This window comes from Pteropus alecto, unplaced genomic scaffold, assembly GCF_000325575.1.
Source record: "Pteropus alecto unplaced genomic scaffold, ASM32557v1 scaffold205, whole genome shotgun sequence".
Lineage (NCBI taxonomy): Eukaryota > Metazoa > Chordata > Mammalia > Chiroptera > Pteropodidae > Pteropus > Pteropus alecto.
Genome location: NW_006436672.1, coordinates 770962 through 789091, shown reverse-complemented (window position 1 = coordinate 789091; position 18130 = coordinate 770962). Strand labels below are relative to the sequence as shown.

Below are 18130 nucleotides of genomic sequence, written 5' to 3'. Positions count from 1 at the left end.
CTTTCTTCTCCCGAGGGGATGATTTGAAACATGTTTTAAAATCTCTATGCAAGGATAAAAGGGGCCATTTCTGAGAACAGAAGCTGTGTTAATTTTATAGCAATCAACCACGAAAAGGAAAAAAAAAACCATGGAGAGAAAGAGCAGTATGTACCTGGCAGAACTGTCAACCATGCAGAGTGAAAGGATATCCCAATAGAATTACCCGCCAAGCACGTATATTCCCCAGCATCCTCAAAAGTTACATTCCGAATATAGAGAACCTCAATCTCTTTGTCCGTGGTGTTAACACCGGCGGCCTAGAAAACAAGGGAAGCAAGAGAAAAGGCTAGACGACACAGGATGATTGTGGACGGGGCCACGGAACCACGAGGCGTCGCACCGGGGGCTCCGGCGGGTGCTGGCCACCGGAAGATTCCGATGGCAGCCCATCCACAAAAGCCCACAACCGAGACACTGAATGACACCGAGCAGCTCACCTCCACAGGCCCGTCACCACACCAGCTTCACCACCTAGACATGCATGCGATCAAACACATGGAAAAATCAACCCACAGAGATCCGTTCTCTCGGCCATTGCCGGGCTTGGCTTTGGGTTTGGGGTGCTTTTCCAAAAGTAGAGCACCCGAAAGTCCAAGCCGGGTTCTGGTTCTGTTGGCTGCAGACCCCCACCTTGAGGAAAGGAAAGTTCTGTCTCAATTATTGTGCTGTACACCAAAACACAGCAGATAAGCCCAAGTGGACATCTCGCACATCCTTCTGGCCCGGTGGGAACTGGCTCGGGGGAAGGGCCAGCTTGGTTACCAGGCTCTGGTGATTTTTACTCCTGCATAACCATCTTGACTTACATTGAATGAAACAAAATGGAAGAAAGCATGATCTTGGGAGCAAAGAAACTGGGCTTTTTTTTTTTTTTTTCTTTTTTAATGCAAACATTTGAATGTGAATCGTGACAAACTAAGAAAGTCAACCTGCTGCCTTCAGTAGCTTCCAGCAGTACATTCGTTAAATGGACTACCCCCAAATTTGGGATAGCAAGGTCAAGGGCAGTATCGCATAAGTAGCAGTTACACAACCAAGGAAATGATGCTTTGTCGGACAAATTAATACCATGCCAATATTTCTCTAGATATCTGGGGCAGAAGGAGGTATGAGTTCTGCCGATATGCAATGCCACAAGTTCAAGAGGCATGCACACGTGTGTTTAAAACGGTGTTTATGTGCAGTCATGATGGGAAATGTGCAGCCCAAACAAGATAAACCAGAAGGAATGACTTAAAAACTAGATGGGGTGAAGGATAATCTTTAGAAGAAATTAGAGCGAGTGCTTTGAACATTGTGGGCATTTTTCCATGGCTGCTGGCATCACACCAGCTGCATCACCGAAGAAAGATTATTATGAATATACCGAGGCCACAGAGTTATCCTATAAAGCTGCCTGCAGTCTCCCAAAGCACCAAGTCTTTTCAGCTTCTATATCCAGCCTTCTTTAAAAAAAACAAAAACAAAAAACGAAAAAACAAAAAAACAAAACAAAAAAAAACATTGTTACCTTGCTGTTTTGGCAGAACTGTGAGCCAGGCAGACTGGTTGGCCTGCCCTATATAATTGGAGACCTTACATATATACTCCCCAGCATCCGCCTCAGTCACATTGAATAGAGCCAGCACTTCTGCATTGGAACTATTTATCCCCGAGTGCTAGAATAGACACAGGAGAACAATATAACGGCCAACCAGGAAGGACTTTGCACTGTCTAGGGTCCCACCACCAACACACCGCGAGAAAACAACCTCCATTACGTGTAAACAGCACTACTAAGGGGCTACAGGTTTAGGAAGAACAAAGTAAGACAACTGGTGGACAGTGGAAGTGACCTGGTGGACAGGCGTGAAAGGGTCTGATCAATACCTAACAGGATGGTTAACAGTTCCCCAGATTAGGCACCTTCCTCCAGCTTTTCTGAGCCTTCGTATCAGCTGGAGAGAACGCCTCACTGTTTGAGAGTTCTCAGTTCAGCTACCTGTGGTTCTACCGGGAGGCTGTTCTTTGTAAGGACATTCTCTATCGGCAACTCGATATGGGAGATACAGCAGGAGGTAGGCTAACAAGTCGTATAGACTTAGCTTCTGCTTGCTAGCACCACCCTGAACAGCAAGCGAGATCTAAAAAATAAAGAGGCTGATGCTGTTAAAACGGGAACTTGTAAGGACCCAGGTAAGAAATCCAAGGAGAAAGGATATTTCACCAGCACAGGCCATTTTCTAAAGTTTATTGTCTAAATCACGTGTGAATGAATGTCAACTGGTTCAGGGCTTTCTTTTAAAAGGAAAATCGAAACTGTTTCTAAAAGGTGGCTACTCAAATTTGATCCTAATGTCACATTCAGAGAAAACGTCAGCATAACAGTAAACATCAGTACAACGCCTAGAGTTTACAAAATTCTTCCTGTCTATTCCATCCCACTAACTGGCCTGCAGGGGAGATGGTATCATGGTCTCCGCTTCTACAGATGTGCAGCTAAGCCCGACGTGTCGCTTGAGGTCTCAGGGCAGATAAATAGCTAAACTATTGTGACTCCAACTCTAATAGTCTCGTTAACATCCCAAAGTTCCCTTCTGAAATTTTACTAACGAGCTTCATATTCTACTTCCCAAATACGCTCTGTACTAGCCAATCACATAAGAGAATCGTCTTCTCCCAAATTCAACAGGACCTGTGGCCGAACCCATTAAGGAGACCGCAGTTGGGGGGTGCCTTCGGATCCAGCGAGTCCTCACCTTCAGAACCTTGAGATAGGGCAGTCCGTCAGGCCCGTATTTACTGCCATTCTTCTCCACGTGTTTGATCCACTGGATGTGGGGCTGAGCATCGCTGTAAACTTTGCAGACAAACTCCACATCGCCCCCGACCACGGTGGAGGCGTTGGCGGGCAGTCCAGCTTGGAGGATGGGCCGGTGTGGCGACCTCTCTGGTGGAGAGAAAGATAGAAAGGGGCAGTGGGATGGGAAGCGGGGAGAGAGAGATAAATAAGTTGTGTCGTCCAGAAGGCTGTTTGCAAACTCTAGCCAAAAAGGCCTCAAGTCTGCTGGCTGACTTCTTTGAAATAACACGCCCCCCAATGGAGAGCAGAAACGACTTCAAAGCAGACTGTTGGTGCACGACCCTCATAAAAAGGATACTGATTTAGAAAACTGGGAACAAAACTTATCGTATCTCAAGTTATTGGTCGTCCATGGCCACCTAATGAACAAGGGAAAAGATTTTATTTAGACGAACTAAAAGACCAACTGCAGGGAGATGGGCACCTCTTCACTTAATTCCATTTGGGGTGATATTGAAATTCGCCTTGACCATAAGCTCCACATCATAGGCTAGTGACAAGACCAACTTTATGGTCACCCTGAATACCAAAAATGACTCCTACACACAGTGCTCCCAATACATTTCTTAGATGCTCTGAAAAGACTTTTATTCCTTGTTTTTAAAAGAAAATAAACTAAAAGCTTAAAAGACCAAAGTTCTAAACGGATTGAATGAACAATGGTTTTATCTCTTTACCGTGAAATTCACTCCATTCATTCGTTTTTAATCTGCCCATTTATTTCCTTGATAAATATTAAGTGCTACTGTGTGCCAAATGCTCGATGCACAAGTAAACGTCCCTTGGCTTGTTCAGCCTGACGCTGAAAGAAGCATAGAGAGACTCCAGTTCCCAAATCCTGGTGACATTTCAGACGGCCTTAAAGGAGGCCCTACACCAGGCAGGCTACCAATGACTTCCCACTGCCATTTGCCTTGCCTCTCTCTCCAGGGAAAAAGCTCTCGACAAAAGATACCCCCTCTTGTCTCGTGCCTGAAAGGTTCCTCTCCAGTTTAGAGGTGGTCTCTGCAGAAATCTTGAAGGGGCAACCACATCAAGGTGTGTAAGTAACTACACGCAAGGGTCCTCAAGGATCAAGTGACAGAGTAGCCTGCTGTGTGATCTTGTCCACATAAGTACAAGCTATAAGTACAAGCACTATAAGTACAAGCTAACTGGGACCTTCCTACGTGGCAGCTTGGTCAAGAGCCACACACATCCAATCATCCTTCCATTCACAAATTATCACTGCATCCCCACAGACCTGCACGTACCAGACCATCCTCCCTGTCACCCTCCCCACACAGTGGGTGCCACCGCCTTTAACCTCCAGCTTAAAAAATGGCCAAGGGAAATGAGGATGTCCCAAACAGCCCACACACAGATGACACCTCCGCACGGCACCTCGGTGTCCCCATGCACTGGGCTGGGACTGCCAAATTAGAGTGATAGATATCTAAGCCTTTCTATACGTGAGCCTTTCAGATTAAAATATCATTTAGTGGAATTTGCTGGACAAGAGCCAGCCCATGTGCAAATTGATTTTACTGCACAAGCCTGTTGGTCTTTAAAAACTTAAAAAAAAAAAAAAAAGATAAGAAAAAGTGCTAGTGGTTACTCTCAGCCCATTTCATTCCAGAATCTCCCATCACGTCACAGACACCTACATTTTTACATTAAAAAGATAAGGATTCCAGAGCCCCCAAAGAAGTCATTCATTTGCCCCAATATATTACCCAGATAGGCTGAGCGAAGGACGCCGAAGTCGAGACTTCTGGTTTCTGTGGGCAGAAAAATCTCAAAGCTGGGGACCCTTCAAGTATCATCGAGAAACCCTCACGCTTTGGCTGACCTCCTGGTCAGACCTGGCAGCCAGCTGGATGCCACAGGGACCTGCTGACAGCTGGCAGGGATGGTCCCGGCTAGACCCATCCACGTGAGAACACAGTTAAGTCCCCACACACTCTCCCGCTCCCAAGAGACTTAATAGTGCCAGGGAAGCTGTCCTCTGGGCTGGATACTGACAGCCACGCTCACTAAATACGCCTCTTTGTACCTATCAAACCTTGAGGTGGTTTAGTCCATCCCATAGAAAAGTGAATTTTTGGTATCAATTCATCCCCTGGCTCGGTTTTCCAGTTTTGCACGCCTGCGTTTGTATGCTCAAAGATAAATATTTACAGTGGGCCTAAATATTTATTCTTAGAAACAAAGGTACTATAAAATCTTAAATGTCACAAGCCAGATCAACTGAATTTCAAACCACGTTCTCTTTCTTAAACATACTTGTTTCTAATAAATCTTTCCACAAGCAAACATTGTGCACATAATACCAAATCACGATGTCCCTCAAACAATGGGCACTTTCAGACGGCCTCCAACGGGGAGTTTAGACACTGGGCAACCCTGGCAGGGCCCGCTGCAGAGCTGCAGTCTTGTTTTAGTTGTGGTCAATGCGCTGCTGGAGCTCCAGTTAGTAATTGAGTAATTCCATTTCTATCAGACTATGAAAAAAAAACAACAAAAAAAACAACCTTCGCAATGGTTTAACATTATTGCATTTGCAAATTACAGCCCACCAAATGTCACCTGCTTGCAGTCTTGAATTCATCCTTTCAAATTTTCTCACCTTATACAAAATAACCTCTTAACCACCCCATTCCCCCTCGGCCTTTTCTCACTTTTGGTACAGAAACTGTAGGCGGATCACTCCGTAATCGAAACCTTACACCATCTTCCAAAACTTATTACAGCTGCCTTCAGTATAAAATGAAACCTTAGAGAATGTTATTTAAAATGTTTTTAAAAAGTCAGTAGGCCTCATGTTTCGTTTCTCCACATCAGGCTTTGATTTCCTTCGCAACCTTATTCTCTGCCCTAAAACGAGTCGGCAAACGAGGCCTGAAACATCTTGGAAAAGGTCCCGGATGCCAGCATCTGCAAAGCACGGCACTCCGCTTCTCAAATCCTTCAGTGATCACTCTTCCTTGGTGTCCATCAGACCCCCAAGAACAGTGATCAGTTGTAGGGGATGACAGTGCCTGAGCTCCTGTGCTGACTTCTGAAAACCTGGGGTGAAAGCAGGGTGCAGCCGGCGGCTGGGGGAGTGGGCCGTGTGGCAGGTCCTGCAGAGACGGGAAGAGCAGGCGGCCCCCGAGGCGGGGCCCAGGGGGAACGGGGCAGTGATGGTGGGCACGAAGACCCCGCGACAGCTCACGCGCTCTCCGAGAACCTCACTGGGCCCTGGGCAGACTGAACGCCTCAGGTTTGCAACACTTCGGGCAGCCAGCTAATATAAAAAGAATCAGTCGGAGAATTATCTCCGGATGAGAATAAAGCCCAGAGTTCACTCATCTCTTGTTCTCCTACGCGATAACAGAAATCACATCTTCTCCACCAGAAAGGATTTAGCTTTAGGCAAGATTCTCTTACAGCATGTTGAACCCTCTGATATTATACAAAACAGATTTTTCTTTTTAAAGGAGATCGATATATGGGAAACAGCAAAGCTGATGAGCATCTCACCTGTGTCTTCACTGCAATTTTAAAAGTACACATTCTGCGTTCGGCAGGCTGCGGATGTACAGTGTGCATGGGCCTGAAGGGGCTGGGAACCTTTAAAATCAGCATTCGAAGGTCCCTGTGTGAATTCCAAATTAAGACAGAATGGGAAGCCGCCCAAAGGGTGCGGTTGCTGCCGACGGGACAGTTGGCTGCACTGCTGGAATGAGGTTCCACCAAATAAATGCATAGTAAACACAGACTGAAGTGCTGTAAAAAATATTCTCTCCCCGGCGTTCTCGCTCCCACTCCTTCTTGTCAAGTGCTCCAAATGAGTCTATTTCACCGAAGCAGAAGGCCCAGCTGCCCAGAGTCTGACTATCGAGACCGACTTTCTCCCCAAAGCTGGAAGCCACACAGGACGGCGGGAAGAAAACAGTCTGCTTCATTCCAAGAAGTTAATTGTAGAGAGAGAGAATACCTGAGTGACAAACAATAACTCTTTCTTAATTGACCACTGAAACTTTATCGCATGCCAGGCCTCCTCTGGACGTAATGATATGTTTGCTCATAAGAGATGTACAACGTCTGCAAAGGCCATAAAAAATGTCCGCAGAGCAGAGGCTTCACGTCTGCCGCCTCAGTAACTACACAGCCCCAGGATCAGAAGGAGAACCAGGTTCTTAACTGACCTCTATAAATTACTCAAGCCCAGAGTGGCCGCTCGCCCAGCACACACGGGTCTTCCATGTATTCCTCCCCAAAAAGTTAAGCAGTGCTTGCCGCAAAGCACCATTTCAAAGCTGCTCTCTCTGGCAGCAAAACACCAAGAGACTCAAATCACACCGAGTGGCCAGTACTGACCTGGGAACAGCCAGTCTCCCCTCTCGAGCACCCCATTCATGTAAGGAGCACAGAGAACTCTGCCTGCCCTGTCTTTAAATTAAAATCAAATTTTAATTACCCGTCCTCTAAAATGGCAGTTTCTTAGCAATTCCAAGGGGCTGAATAGAGAGAGAACACTGCCATTTGGAGGACAAGTGAGAATGACCGAGAATTCTTTTTTTTTTTAAAGCCCAGCCCAGCTTTTTTTCTCGAGAGTAGGCGGTGGTTGCTTTTGTTGCACTAAAACCAGTTAGCATGAGGCATGGTTATTAGGGGCAGGCCGATCAAAGCCCTCTGAAGTTCGAGGAGCCCAATAACCTGCTAAAGACCTCACGCTAATTACAATTAGTAGAATGAGTTCACTGCCTTGTCAAGACTCTGCCTGATGCACTCAAACCAGATGGGCTCGATCTAGTTGGGCTCTGAGTTTTGCTTTGCCTAAGCTTTCTCCAGCCTCGTAGAGATTGGCACCAAAGGAGGTCAGAACTAAAACTCATCAGTAGAAAAAGATACGGTTAGGAAGGAGAGAGAGAGGGAGCCTACCCTTTCAGAAAGGGTCAAAGTGCCCATCGTCGATATTTTGGCTTGTGTTCTTCTAGAAGAGACAAACGGACTGGGATGCTGGGCCCCTGGATTTTTTTTTTTTTTTTTAAGGAAAAGACACATTTTTGTAGAAGGTGACTAGTCTGCTACTTGTTCACCGTCCTAGGCTTAGCCTTATTTTCCTCCTGCCCGGACATATGATTCTGGAAAGTCTCGTGGAACTGAGCTGGGAACCCAGCTTCTCCCAAAACATATCTGTTTCTCGGCAGAGAGAGCAAAGTCTGCGGAACGAGCTTGTTTGGGGCGAGCCAAAGTGCCTCCCCACCAGCGCTGAAGTCCCTCAGTGACTTGCGGAGGCTGCGCCATGTGAAATGCTAGAAGCCAAACACGACTAACTCCTTTGTGCTTGCTCGATGAGGTGGAGAAGCAGAGTGAAGGGCCAGCCGAGGCTGGGCGGCCTAGGAAGACCAAGACAGGTGGAAGCAAAGTGCCTTCCCTAATTAATGTCACAGACTATTACTTGGCTGGGGGTTGAGTGGCTTCTACTGGCTGGGTGTCAATTTAGGTCTCCTTGGGCAAATTACAGGAACAGGGCTGTGTGCTATTTACACCCCAAATGGTGGCGATACCCTGAGCTCTGCGCCTTCGAAAAGTTAAACCGGAACCGAAGACTCTTGGTGACCACAAAGTTATGCCAAATTTAGGTTTGAAAAAGCCTCTCCTTTTGTGAAAAAGTGACATGGCTTTGGGATGATGCAAAGTTCATCTGGGATGGACAGTGGTAACGGTCACGCAACCACGTGACTGACGGTAGTTAATGCCACTGAATAGCACATTCAAAAATAGCTAAAATGCTACATTTTGTAGTATGTATATTTTTTACGTAGTATGTATAAAAAAAGGGAACCATGGCAAAGGTGACAATATCACAGAGTAAACAAGATGTATAACTAGGATCAGGGAAACTCTGCCTTCCCAATTAGTTAAGTATATTTATCTTGTCCAAGTTTAGTAAATGAGAGCTTTTCTCTCTCCTGACACAAAGGCTCTGCACAAGGTCCCTCCCTACACTGTGCTTGGCTTTCACTGATGTAAAACTCAGACGTCAGTCTCCCCCCCGGCCCCGCCCCCAGGAGATGGGGTAAACACAGCTGAGGGCAGTCATGCTGGGGAGCTCCATCACAGGGCTCAGCACCCTGCCACTTGCCACAGGGGGCGCGACATCTTTCAGGAATGCAAGATTATCAGCTGGTGTCTGCATAAATGAGTTTCCTTCATGGGAGAATATACTGGAAAGGTTAAAAAAAAAAAAAAAACAGTCCAGGAATTAAACATACCCTCTTGTTACAAAGGCTGAACTCCAAATGAGAGTATCTTTTCTCAAACGATTTGCAAAAAAGGCTAAAAACCAAACTACTGGGGAGTCCCTGAAGACGGCAGCCTCAGAAAGCAGCTCTTTAGACTGAAAATGTTTTGCTGACATCTATGGAAAATAGGACTTGGTTAGTCCCCCCCTAGAAATTTATCCTATAAATATATTCACCTAGATGCCCAATAAATAGGTGTGTGCGAAGCTTGTCACTGTAGCCTCTTTGTAACTGGAAAATGAAAGCTGTACGACAGAGGAATGATTACATTACACTATATCCAGGACAGACCGGCACAGGGGCCACTCACAAGAATGAAGTAGATCGAGATGTAGAGACGTGGAAAGATGGCCACGGTAAAAACGCTGACAGGTTTCATCAACTTTCACCGTTAAAAAGCCTTACTTCTGGGGGAAGTCTAGAAAAATCTATCACGCTAACCTCGCAGATGCTTTATTTTGCTCCTGGGGTGGTTCAAGCAGAAGCAAAAGCATTCAGCCCATCTGAGCAAACAACAACAAAAAAATGCCTCCCTGTGGTTCCAACCACATGAGAAGCTGTAACAATAAAAGCTCATTTGTTTTCTCAGAGGCAAACTCAGACGCTGCAAATAAGTGATTCTAGATATTCCCAGCTATAAGCATCATCTAAAGAGAAGATTCAAAATAGTCAGCCACCTCACAAAAGGCTCCAATCTGAAATCTACTTCTCTTCTCGCTGTGCAGGTTGACAAAATGCCACAAGCCAGCCTGCAGCCAAGCTCACGCCCTACTGAACATTCAGTGATGGTTTCATACAGAGTGGTTTTCTTTCTTTTGACCAAAATGTACCATTTCAAGGACTAAATCCTTCACCTTTCGGTCTCAGGCCAGAATATATACTGAACCCAATAAATGAGGACTTTTGCAGATAAAGGAAAACTTCCAGAATAATATCGAATGCCTGTCTCTCAAAGGACACTTTCATCCTGCTATGATGGGGATCGTGTCTGAGGCCTGATCTGACCTGTTGATTTGAGCCCTTGTTGGGGATGGCTGGAATTCCTACAGGCCTTGTTTGAGAGAATCCTATTGGAGGGGAGGGGAGGGGATGAAGGGGAGGGGAGGGGAGGGCAGGTCTATCGGGTTCCAGGCATCTTCTCGCTGTGGTAGCTCGGGGTCTTGTACTGTGACATGAGAACTCCGAGAGGGCGAAGACCCTGTCTGATTCAACTAACTGTCACATACGTCATCGTCTAGGCCAAGTACAGGCTGCTCCATAGATAGAGGATTAATTATTACAGTACAATAAACAGAGATAATTCCCACTACAGGGCTCTGCTGTTTTCTCCCCTCATCTCTCTCTTCTCGGGAGAAACGGAAAAACGTCCGCATAGCAACACCAAGACCCCTCCCACCTGCATCTTCCCACCTCCCACCTGCATCTGTCCTCACTACAGGGAAAGACAACCGTGACTCTAGAGGCCACCTTTCCGACTCACGTGCCCTCTAAGTTGGCGCTGTATCCCTATGACACATTAGGACATTTCTGCCCCGCCTTCTCCCTGACTGCGAAATTAAACCAGACATAAAGGCTGTGACTACCACAGTGGGTGTTCTAAGGTGGGGAGCGGGGAGACTCCATCGAAGTGCTCTGGTGGATGAATCATTCCGAAGGGAAGACAATGACGGTATTTGTACACTCACATCTTAACAGGAGTAAGCATAATACATCCCACATGGGGTCTTTCGCTTTACAAAGGTGACCGTTAAACAAAGTTGTAGAGATGAGTTTAGAGAGAAACGCTGAAGAATTCTCGCTTTGGAATTTGCAATATGTTAAGAACCACAAAATTCCAAACCTAAGTAACTCATTAAACTATTTTTCTATTAATTCCATCCAGCACATACTGATAGAAAGCTCGCTGAGTTGTGGCTCGTTACGGGGCACTGCGACCGCCATCATGCATGTCCATCTTCACACCAAGCTTCCTTGCCCGTGCTCTGACAGCAGCAGCTTTCTGTCCCCTGTCCCCTACATTATCTCCAGGTACGGCGAAGTGACCCTCTACGTACAAAACGCTCTAAGACATTAATTTGCCTGTGACACTTCTGCATCCTCTTTGCCCACACCATAGACTCAATGTCAAAGATCAGGCAGGAGGTCAATTATTAGCCCTCTGCCCAGCCACCTCAGCCAGGCCCCCTGCCAGAACCTAAAGCAATCAATAAGGCTTCATTCCTCAGCTATGGGGCAGAGGGCAATTGATGGCTTGCAAAGAACAGGGCCAAAGTGCTGATCCTGCAAAGTTCTAACATGCCCCATCCACGCTGGCGTGTGCCTGCTCCAACCCGGGAGCTGGCACCCACGGACGCCACCTGCTCTCAGCCTCTGGCCAGTATCAGTCCCCCAAGAGAGCATGTACTTCTGGTCAGTACATGTGGGGTGATGCAGCTGCCCAATGACCAGCTTCTGCCCCCCTGGAATCCCTGTGGTGAACAGGTATGAAAAGCCACTCTGTAGCAACCGAAAGCTCATTAAACAGTAGCCACCAAAGGAAGTTTTGAAATCTGTGGAAGAAAAGAGAGGACCGGCCCCCTCCTTTGACCAGGGCTGGGCTGAGCGAATGCGTCTCAGCCTAGAGACACAGCCTAGAGGAGGTCTGAGACCAGCTAATGACAGCAGCAACAACCACGAGGTATTACTGTTTCCTCATCCTCCAGAACGTGCTATGACGAAAATGGATCACCGCCCCCATTTTACAGATGAGAGACCTGAGTCTCGGAGTTTCCATGACTTGCAAGACCACAGAGCTGGCAAAGGAGGGGGCCAGAATTTGAACCATTCTCCCACGTGACTCCCGCCAGAGCCTCCGGTGCTGCTCATACAAGGAGTGGAGGCCCTGGAGGGCAGAGGAGGGGGCAGTGGTTTGGAAGAAAAGGGAGAGGTAGGTGCTGGAGCCACTCACACGGCAACGAGACCTTGCTCCCACGCGGCCAGCTCCAGGTCCACGGTTCCACGTTGGCCAGACAAGCCCGCTGACAAAGGCTTTCGCTGTGACCCATGACTCGGCATGGCACCTCAGCCTGTGTTCAGCGGAGGGGCTTTCTGCCTCCCTCCAGCTAGATTTCGCAATCCTGGAGCTGGCACGCAGAACCAGTACTAGGAGAAACACCAGTTCTTAAACGTAGAGCAAGAAACGGAAAGGAGCTATTCGATAGCGAGATTGCGAAGATGGAAAATCAAACGAGGCCCGGCCAGGAAGCCCCTAGGTCAAGACGCTTCGCGGTCAGAACCCCAAGGGGCTCTGTGCAGCTGAGGCCTGGTGAGAACAAGGGAAATGTGTGAGCATAGCAACTTAGATTGTGAGTCAGGTGTTCCATGTGTTAAAATCTCTGGATACACGGCAGTGCGTGGTGTAACGCTACCTACCAGTCAACCCCCCCATCCACAATCACACAGGGAAACCAAAGCTTTGTCCAGAAGCCGCCGTGTGACAGAAACCAGCACAGAGAGGGGTCTTCTGTAAGCGGAAGTGAGCAAGAATGACCCCAATTTTGACAGCTTCAGTAATAAACCAACTGACTACTTAATTAAGGCCACCTTCTTCATTTACTTAAACACGACTTTGTTCCAAAGTCCAAAATTCACCCTGGAGGGACTCTAACTTGCCTCTGTCCCTTTCCTTCTGTTCCGGGACCACATAGGAGACTGTCTCCCCAGGATGGAGGCTGCCCCAAGCAGTAAGCAAAATTCATGCAATTTCTCCTTCTCCCACTGGGGACAGGCGGCCAAAAGCTCAGTGCCAGGTATCAACCTCGCAGTCAGACTTATCAGTTAGTGACTGGCATGAAAGGCTTCATTCCTCCCGACACACACCTGGGGGGGGGTGGGGGAGTCAGCAGCAGGACGAATTCCTTCATGCTTTCGAGCTGCGTCCTGTCATGTCTGGGGCCCGGTTACAGCAGATTGATGTCAAGGACTAGTCGACAGCACCAATCCGGTCTGCGCCGAGCAAGTCGGGGCTGGTAAGGAGGCCTGAGCCATCTCCACACAGCCCGAGGGATGCTTGGCCCCTAACAGGCTCCCGACCATCCCCCACGACACTGTCTGCCACTTACAGCTCTTGTCCCAGGGGAGGACAAATTCCTGGAAAGTCACGTTGATAGAGGAGTAGGCACAGCTGTCTTGGCAAATCCGGAGGCACCATTTCCACCTCCACTGCACTCTGTCCCCTGAAATATCCAATGCCAGGTAAAAAGGTCCAAGGTTCTCCGGGAATGCAGAACTGGACACCCCCGAGAGCAAAAGTTCGTAATTCAAAGCCGAAGATTTCTGTATACATAAGAAGGAGCAACTAGTCTTTCAAATACTTCTCTCTCTCCCACATCTCTTTCTCACATTCTTGTTTTGCAACGAAGAGTTGAACATGGGGTGGGGGTAACAGCAGACCCTTTTAGAGCCTTGCTGCAGCAGCCATGCCGGTCCATACCCGTCATCCGAATGCGGAGACATCAACCTGGGGCGCAGAGCGTGAATCTAGGATTTGGGAAAACCCGGATGAAGGCCCCAGCTCTGGAGTTCCTTTAAGTCCTTAGCAAATCACTTCCATCCCCACCCCCATCCCATCCCTGAACCTGGATGTCCTCGGCTGTAAACGGGGTGAGAGGTAGAGACGGAGGCCAACTCCATGACCTTGGGGCCCTCAAAGTCTTTGATCCTTTTCTGCAGGTCCGGCGACCGAGTCAGTACCAGGACGGCCTTGACGGTGGCATTAACCAAAGGCGGTAACCTTGGCAGGACACGTGGACGGCAGCTACTGGCCACTTCCGCTGGTCCCCACGTGACATTTGGCTTGTTTAATAAACTTCGGATTGAGTCTAAGAAAAGGTATTGAAGATGCCTTCTAACTCTCAGAAGCACCCAGGTTTGAAAGGAAGGACACCAGCTTTCTTTGCTGGTCACCTAGGTGCCAAATGGGTGTTTTCATCATTAACCCAAGTGATTACTCGTAACCCTGGCAGTGGGTTGAACTGTGGCCCCCCAAACAAATAAGCCTATATCCTAACCTGAGAAAGTGACTGTAATTAAGTTAAGAACCCCAAGATCTGTTCATTCTAAATTTAGGGGGTACCCCAAATCCAATGACAGGTATCCTTATAAGAGAAAAACGGAGGCGGATTTGAGGCGTACGCAAGGAGGAAGGCCACAGGCAGACAGAAGCAGAGACCAGAGTGATGCGTCTACAAGCCAAGGGCTGAGGACAGCGAGCAGAAGCTGGGAGAGAGGCGTCAAACGGATTCTCCCTCAGTGTCTCCGGCAGGGGCACCTCGACTTCAGACTCCTGGCTTCCAGAACGGAGACAGAAAACATTTCCGTCGTTTGCAGCCATCCGGCTCGTGGTCATTCGTTAAGCAGCCCCAGGCGCCGTGACTCGCTCGTCGTAGGAATGAGTACGTATCACCGTTCCAGTTTTACTGATGAGAAAACGGGCTCAGAGAAGCCAGTAACTGTCCCAGTTCGCTCAGTAACCCGGCGTGTGGGCCGACAAACCTGCCTGCTCTTTCCACGATGCCAGGCGCCCTTTGTCTAGCACAAGGGAGTTTCAACTCCTTCCTTTTCAGAAGTAAAAATCGTGAAGCCACAGTTAATTGACTTATCCTAGGTTGCAGCTGCTCCATCCAGCGCTTCGGCCTCATTCACTGAGGAACTGGGCCCAAAACTTGCCACCTCCCGTGGCCAGCTCTCGGGGACAGGGGGCGGGGGGAGGGGGCGTGTGTTATTACTCCCACAATTACCAAAACGTGGAGCTGCACGCTAATTTCCCCTCGCAAGTGAATGACTGAAAAGCGATGGTGTCGATTTTAATGAGGATCGAGCAAGGCCCCTTTAAGGGCCGCCGTCCACGAAAGCATGTCCCTCGCCCACAACAGTGGCGTTCGATTCCAGAACACAAGAATGTCACTGAAATGACCCAGTGCCGACGTTCTCGTGCTTGCGGGAATGCCTGCCCAGGCAGGGCTTTTTGATGAAAAGCCCTCGCCTATGTGGATGCTTCGTAATATCTGAACCACAGATCTACGTATCGTAGCAACAAAGCTAACACCTGGGAGAAGGTGAACGAGGACAGGGCTTCGCGTTCGCCGGTGCACTCTCTGATGTTCTGTGATGGAGCCGGGAAGCCGGGGTCACGAGGTGACAGATTAAACTTGAACTTGTGGGCCACTAGAAATTCATCGTTCGAGCCTGAATCCCTTTGGTCGCCACTCGCTGAGATGTTCGGAATGATTGTCTGCCAGCCCTGTAAGTCAGTCTACATGGGACTCTTTAGCTGACTCAATTCTTATTTTATTAGTGCTGCTCAAAGCAATTACTAGGGTTTTGAGCAAAGATGAGAGTATTTCACACCTCCATCTTTCCTGAAAATGTCTTATACTCCACTGACTTCTGGCTTCTATTTATAAAGAAGGTCCAAGACTTGGAAAATTATTAGGGCTGAGCTTTAACGGATATTCCCAACCAGTATTGTGTCATTATTGGCCCACGCTTAGCTGGGCGAGCTCCCAAATTTGTGACATAATCAGGCCTTTCTCTGCATTACTCCATACACTCTACGCTCCCTCTACATTACACCAGTGAATCATATGCTCTTTTCAACAAGACCGACTGCCAGGGGGATTAACATTAGACAGCAGAATTCCATTATTCAGCAGCCCAACTCAAACCCGAGCCTAAACTCTAAGGGATTTCAGGGCTTCGCAGAGAGGCGCTGCCAGACAGCTCAAAGGGGAGGTGGGGTGAGGGGCTTTTGAATGTTTTACATAACAACTCAACCTCAAACCTGCCATGAGCAAGAGTCCCTGGCCACAGTGGCCAAGATGTGTCTTCTGACCCCTGGAATCGCCCCAACCAACCTTAATGGACGACTGGTGGACCTATGCAAAGCCATGTTCCCCCCACACTGCTATAAGCCCAGATACTTTATTCCCACAATAAATGACTTATATTCAGAATTAGGTATTTAGAACTTTTGGCCTCCAATTTCTTCTTTCCTTAAATAGAAACGCTTTCATGTCAAATTCGGGATACACGAGGCCCGAAGCGAAGTCCAAGTCGCGTGCGCTTTGATCAATGGATTTATACCACACTGATGCCAAAATAAATGTTAACCATTTTCTTCTCATATTTGAGAGTGACTTTGCTTCGTGTTCGTTTTGTAAAATATCTGTACATAGTAATTCCCACTAAGAAACATTCCATAAAACTCTGTAAGAAAAGAAGACTCTAAAACTCAGTCTTTCATGAACATCCGTAGGACCTACATTATACAAAAACCCATCAAATTTCACCTGAAGACTTCTAAATAACAAAAACATAATGTTACAAATACTTTTTTATTCCACTGAATATGTACACACAAATGGAAATAAAGACTACATCATGCTTTCTCAGGCAGAGTTTCTTATGGATGTAATTTACTTCCACTTGGTAGAAAATCAAAATGGGTTTCTGTTTAATTTTCAGTTAACCTAAAAAACTTCAATTAAACAAATCTATGTAATCTGGTTAATCAAGCTCTTGGAAAGTTTTTTTAATGGTTCTTTGAGCAATTCAAATACCTTGGGATCTCTCTCTTCAAAGGGTTTATATTTTATTGAAGGAGAAGAAATGTCCACATGTGAGCTCATAATACTAGGGACACACGCATCAGAAGTAATGGAGGAAAGCCTTGTTTATAGACACCCAGTGGGTAGGCCAAGTTTGCAGACATACAAAGGGTCACATTAGGGCAAAATGAATCAAGGTGCGCTTTGAGTTGAGACCTTCGGAGGAGTCAGGGAGTCTCAGGTAGAGAAGGGCCAACTGGGTAACCCACAGCAAGGACTCAAAGACAGGTGGCCATATTAAGAGTCCGAATAGATGACAACACAGAGAAAAAACGGCTTCTACAAAAAAAAGGTCTTAGTCCAGCATCCCTGTTACAATGAGACATGTCCTCTGTGGAGTTCCCATATGTTATCAATCCTCCAACAAGATGGAGAAACACTGTTTCTTTATCAGTTACGACGAAACCCATTCATAATAGGCAAGGCAGGAAGAAATGTGTGTTTCTAAGAAAATAAGCTATGCGGTCTTGAGATAATTAAAATAGCATTTTGATTAAAAGGTACTTATAAGACCATATACATGGCTCCCTTTTCAAAGGAATAGCTTCTGGGGACAGACATCGAACTTGCAGTGTCTAGTGACTTTCTTCTGGTGGAAGTGGAGAACCCTTGGCATTGACCTCTCTACTCTAAGGATCGGTCATCATAATATCTTTCCCTTTACGCTTCAGCCAGCATCACACGGTTACTCTTTTTTAGATAATGCTGCCTCTCTTTTAAAAACAAAGTTCTCCTGTAGCATTATCTGTACCCTTGCCCTGTACACACTAACATTTTCTCAGAGTAATCTCAGCTTCCAGAATGTCAGCACATTTCACACCACGTCGATTTTATACAAGACGACACTTAAGCACCAAGAGGATCACGCAGAACACACAAAACCTGGCTTACCAGGAAACAGAACATTGTCGAATGACAGAGGAATCCTTCTCGAATGACAGCCTGTATTTGGAAAGCACGAAAACGAACCAACTCTCCTTAAACCACGGGGAGAAATAAGACTCACTTTCACGACTTCAAATGAGTCCAGCTACAGCAGGCTGATGGACAGCTGCCACTCTGGGAGAAGCAAACTCACCAACGACATCCAGGTGGTATGTGTGATTGATGGAGCCGTATTCGTTCTCTACCACGCAGGTATAATTTCCTTTGTCGGATGGGACCACACTTTCCATAATAAGGCTCCAATGCTGGTTTCGTACCTGAAAAGATGAAAGTGGAGGTGGTTACTTCACAGTCATAGCACAGACTACCAGGTACATTGCTTTCTTGATTTAAAAAGGAGTTGTGTGAGACAAGGTAGGTAGAAAAAAGAAGAATCAGCT

At 47.1% G+C, this 18130-nt stretch overlaps 1 protein-coding gene across 16 annotated transcripts in view; it reads right to left on the bottom strand.

Moving 5' to 3' along the window:
- FGFR2 (fibroblast growth factor receptor 2) overlaps positions 1–18130 on the bottom strand; it is a 100600-nt gene that overhangs the window by 35281 nt on the left and 47189 nt on the right. For 11 of the 16 annotated variants that reach the window (XM_015590635.2, XM_015590637.2, XM_025047964.1 and 8 more), the window contains 3 exons: positions 17884–18007; positions 2781–2971; positions 155–299 (listed from right to left, as the gene is read on the bottom strand). In XM_015590635.2, the coding sequence (XP_015446121.1) occupies positions 155–299; positions 2781–2971; positions 17884–18007 (460 nt within the window). The remainder of the gene's footprint in view (positions 1–154; positions 300–2780; positions 2972–17883; positions 18008–18130) is intronic. The other 5 variants (XM_025047966.1, XM_025047967.1, XM_025047974.1 and 2 more) reach the window with 2 other exon arrangements.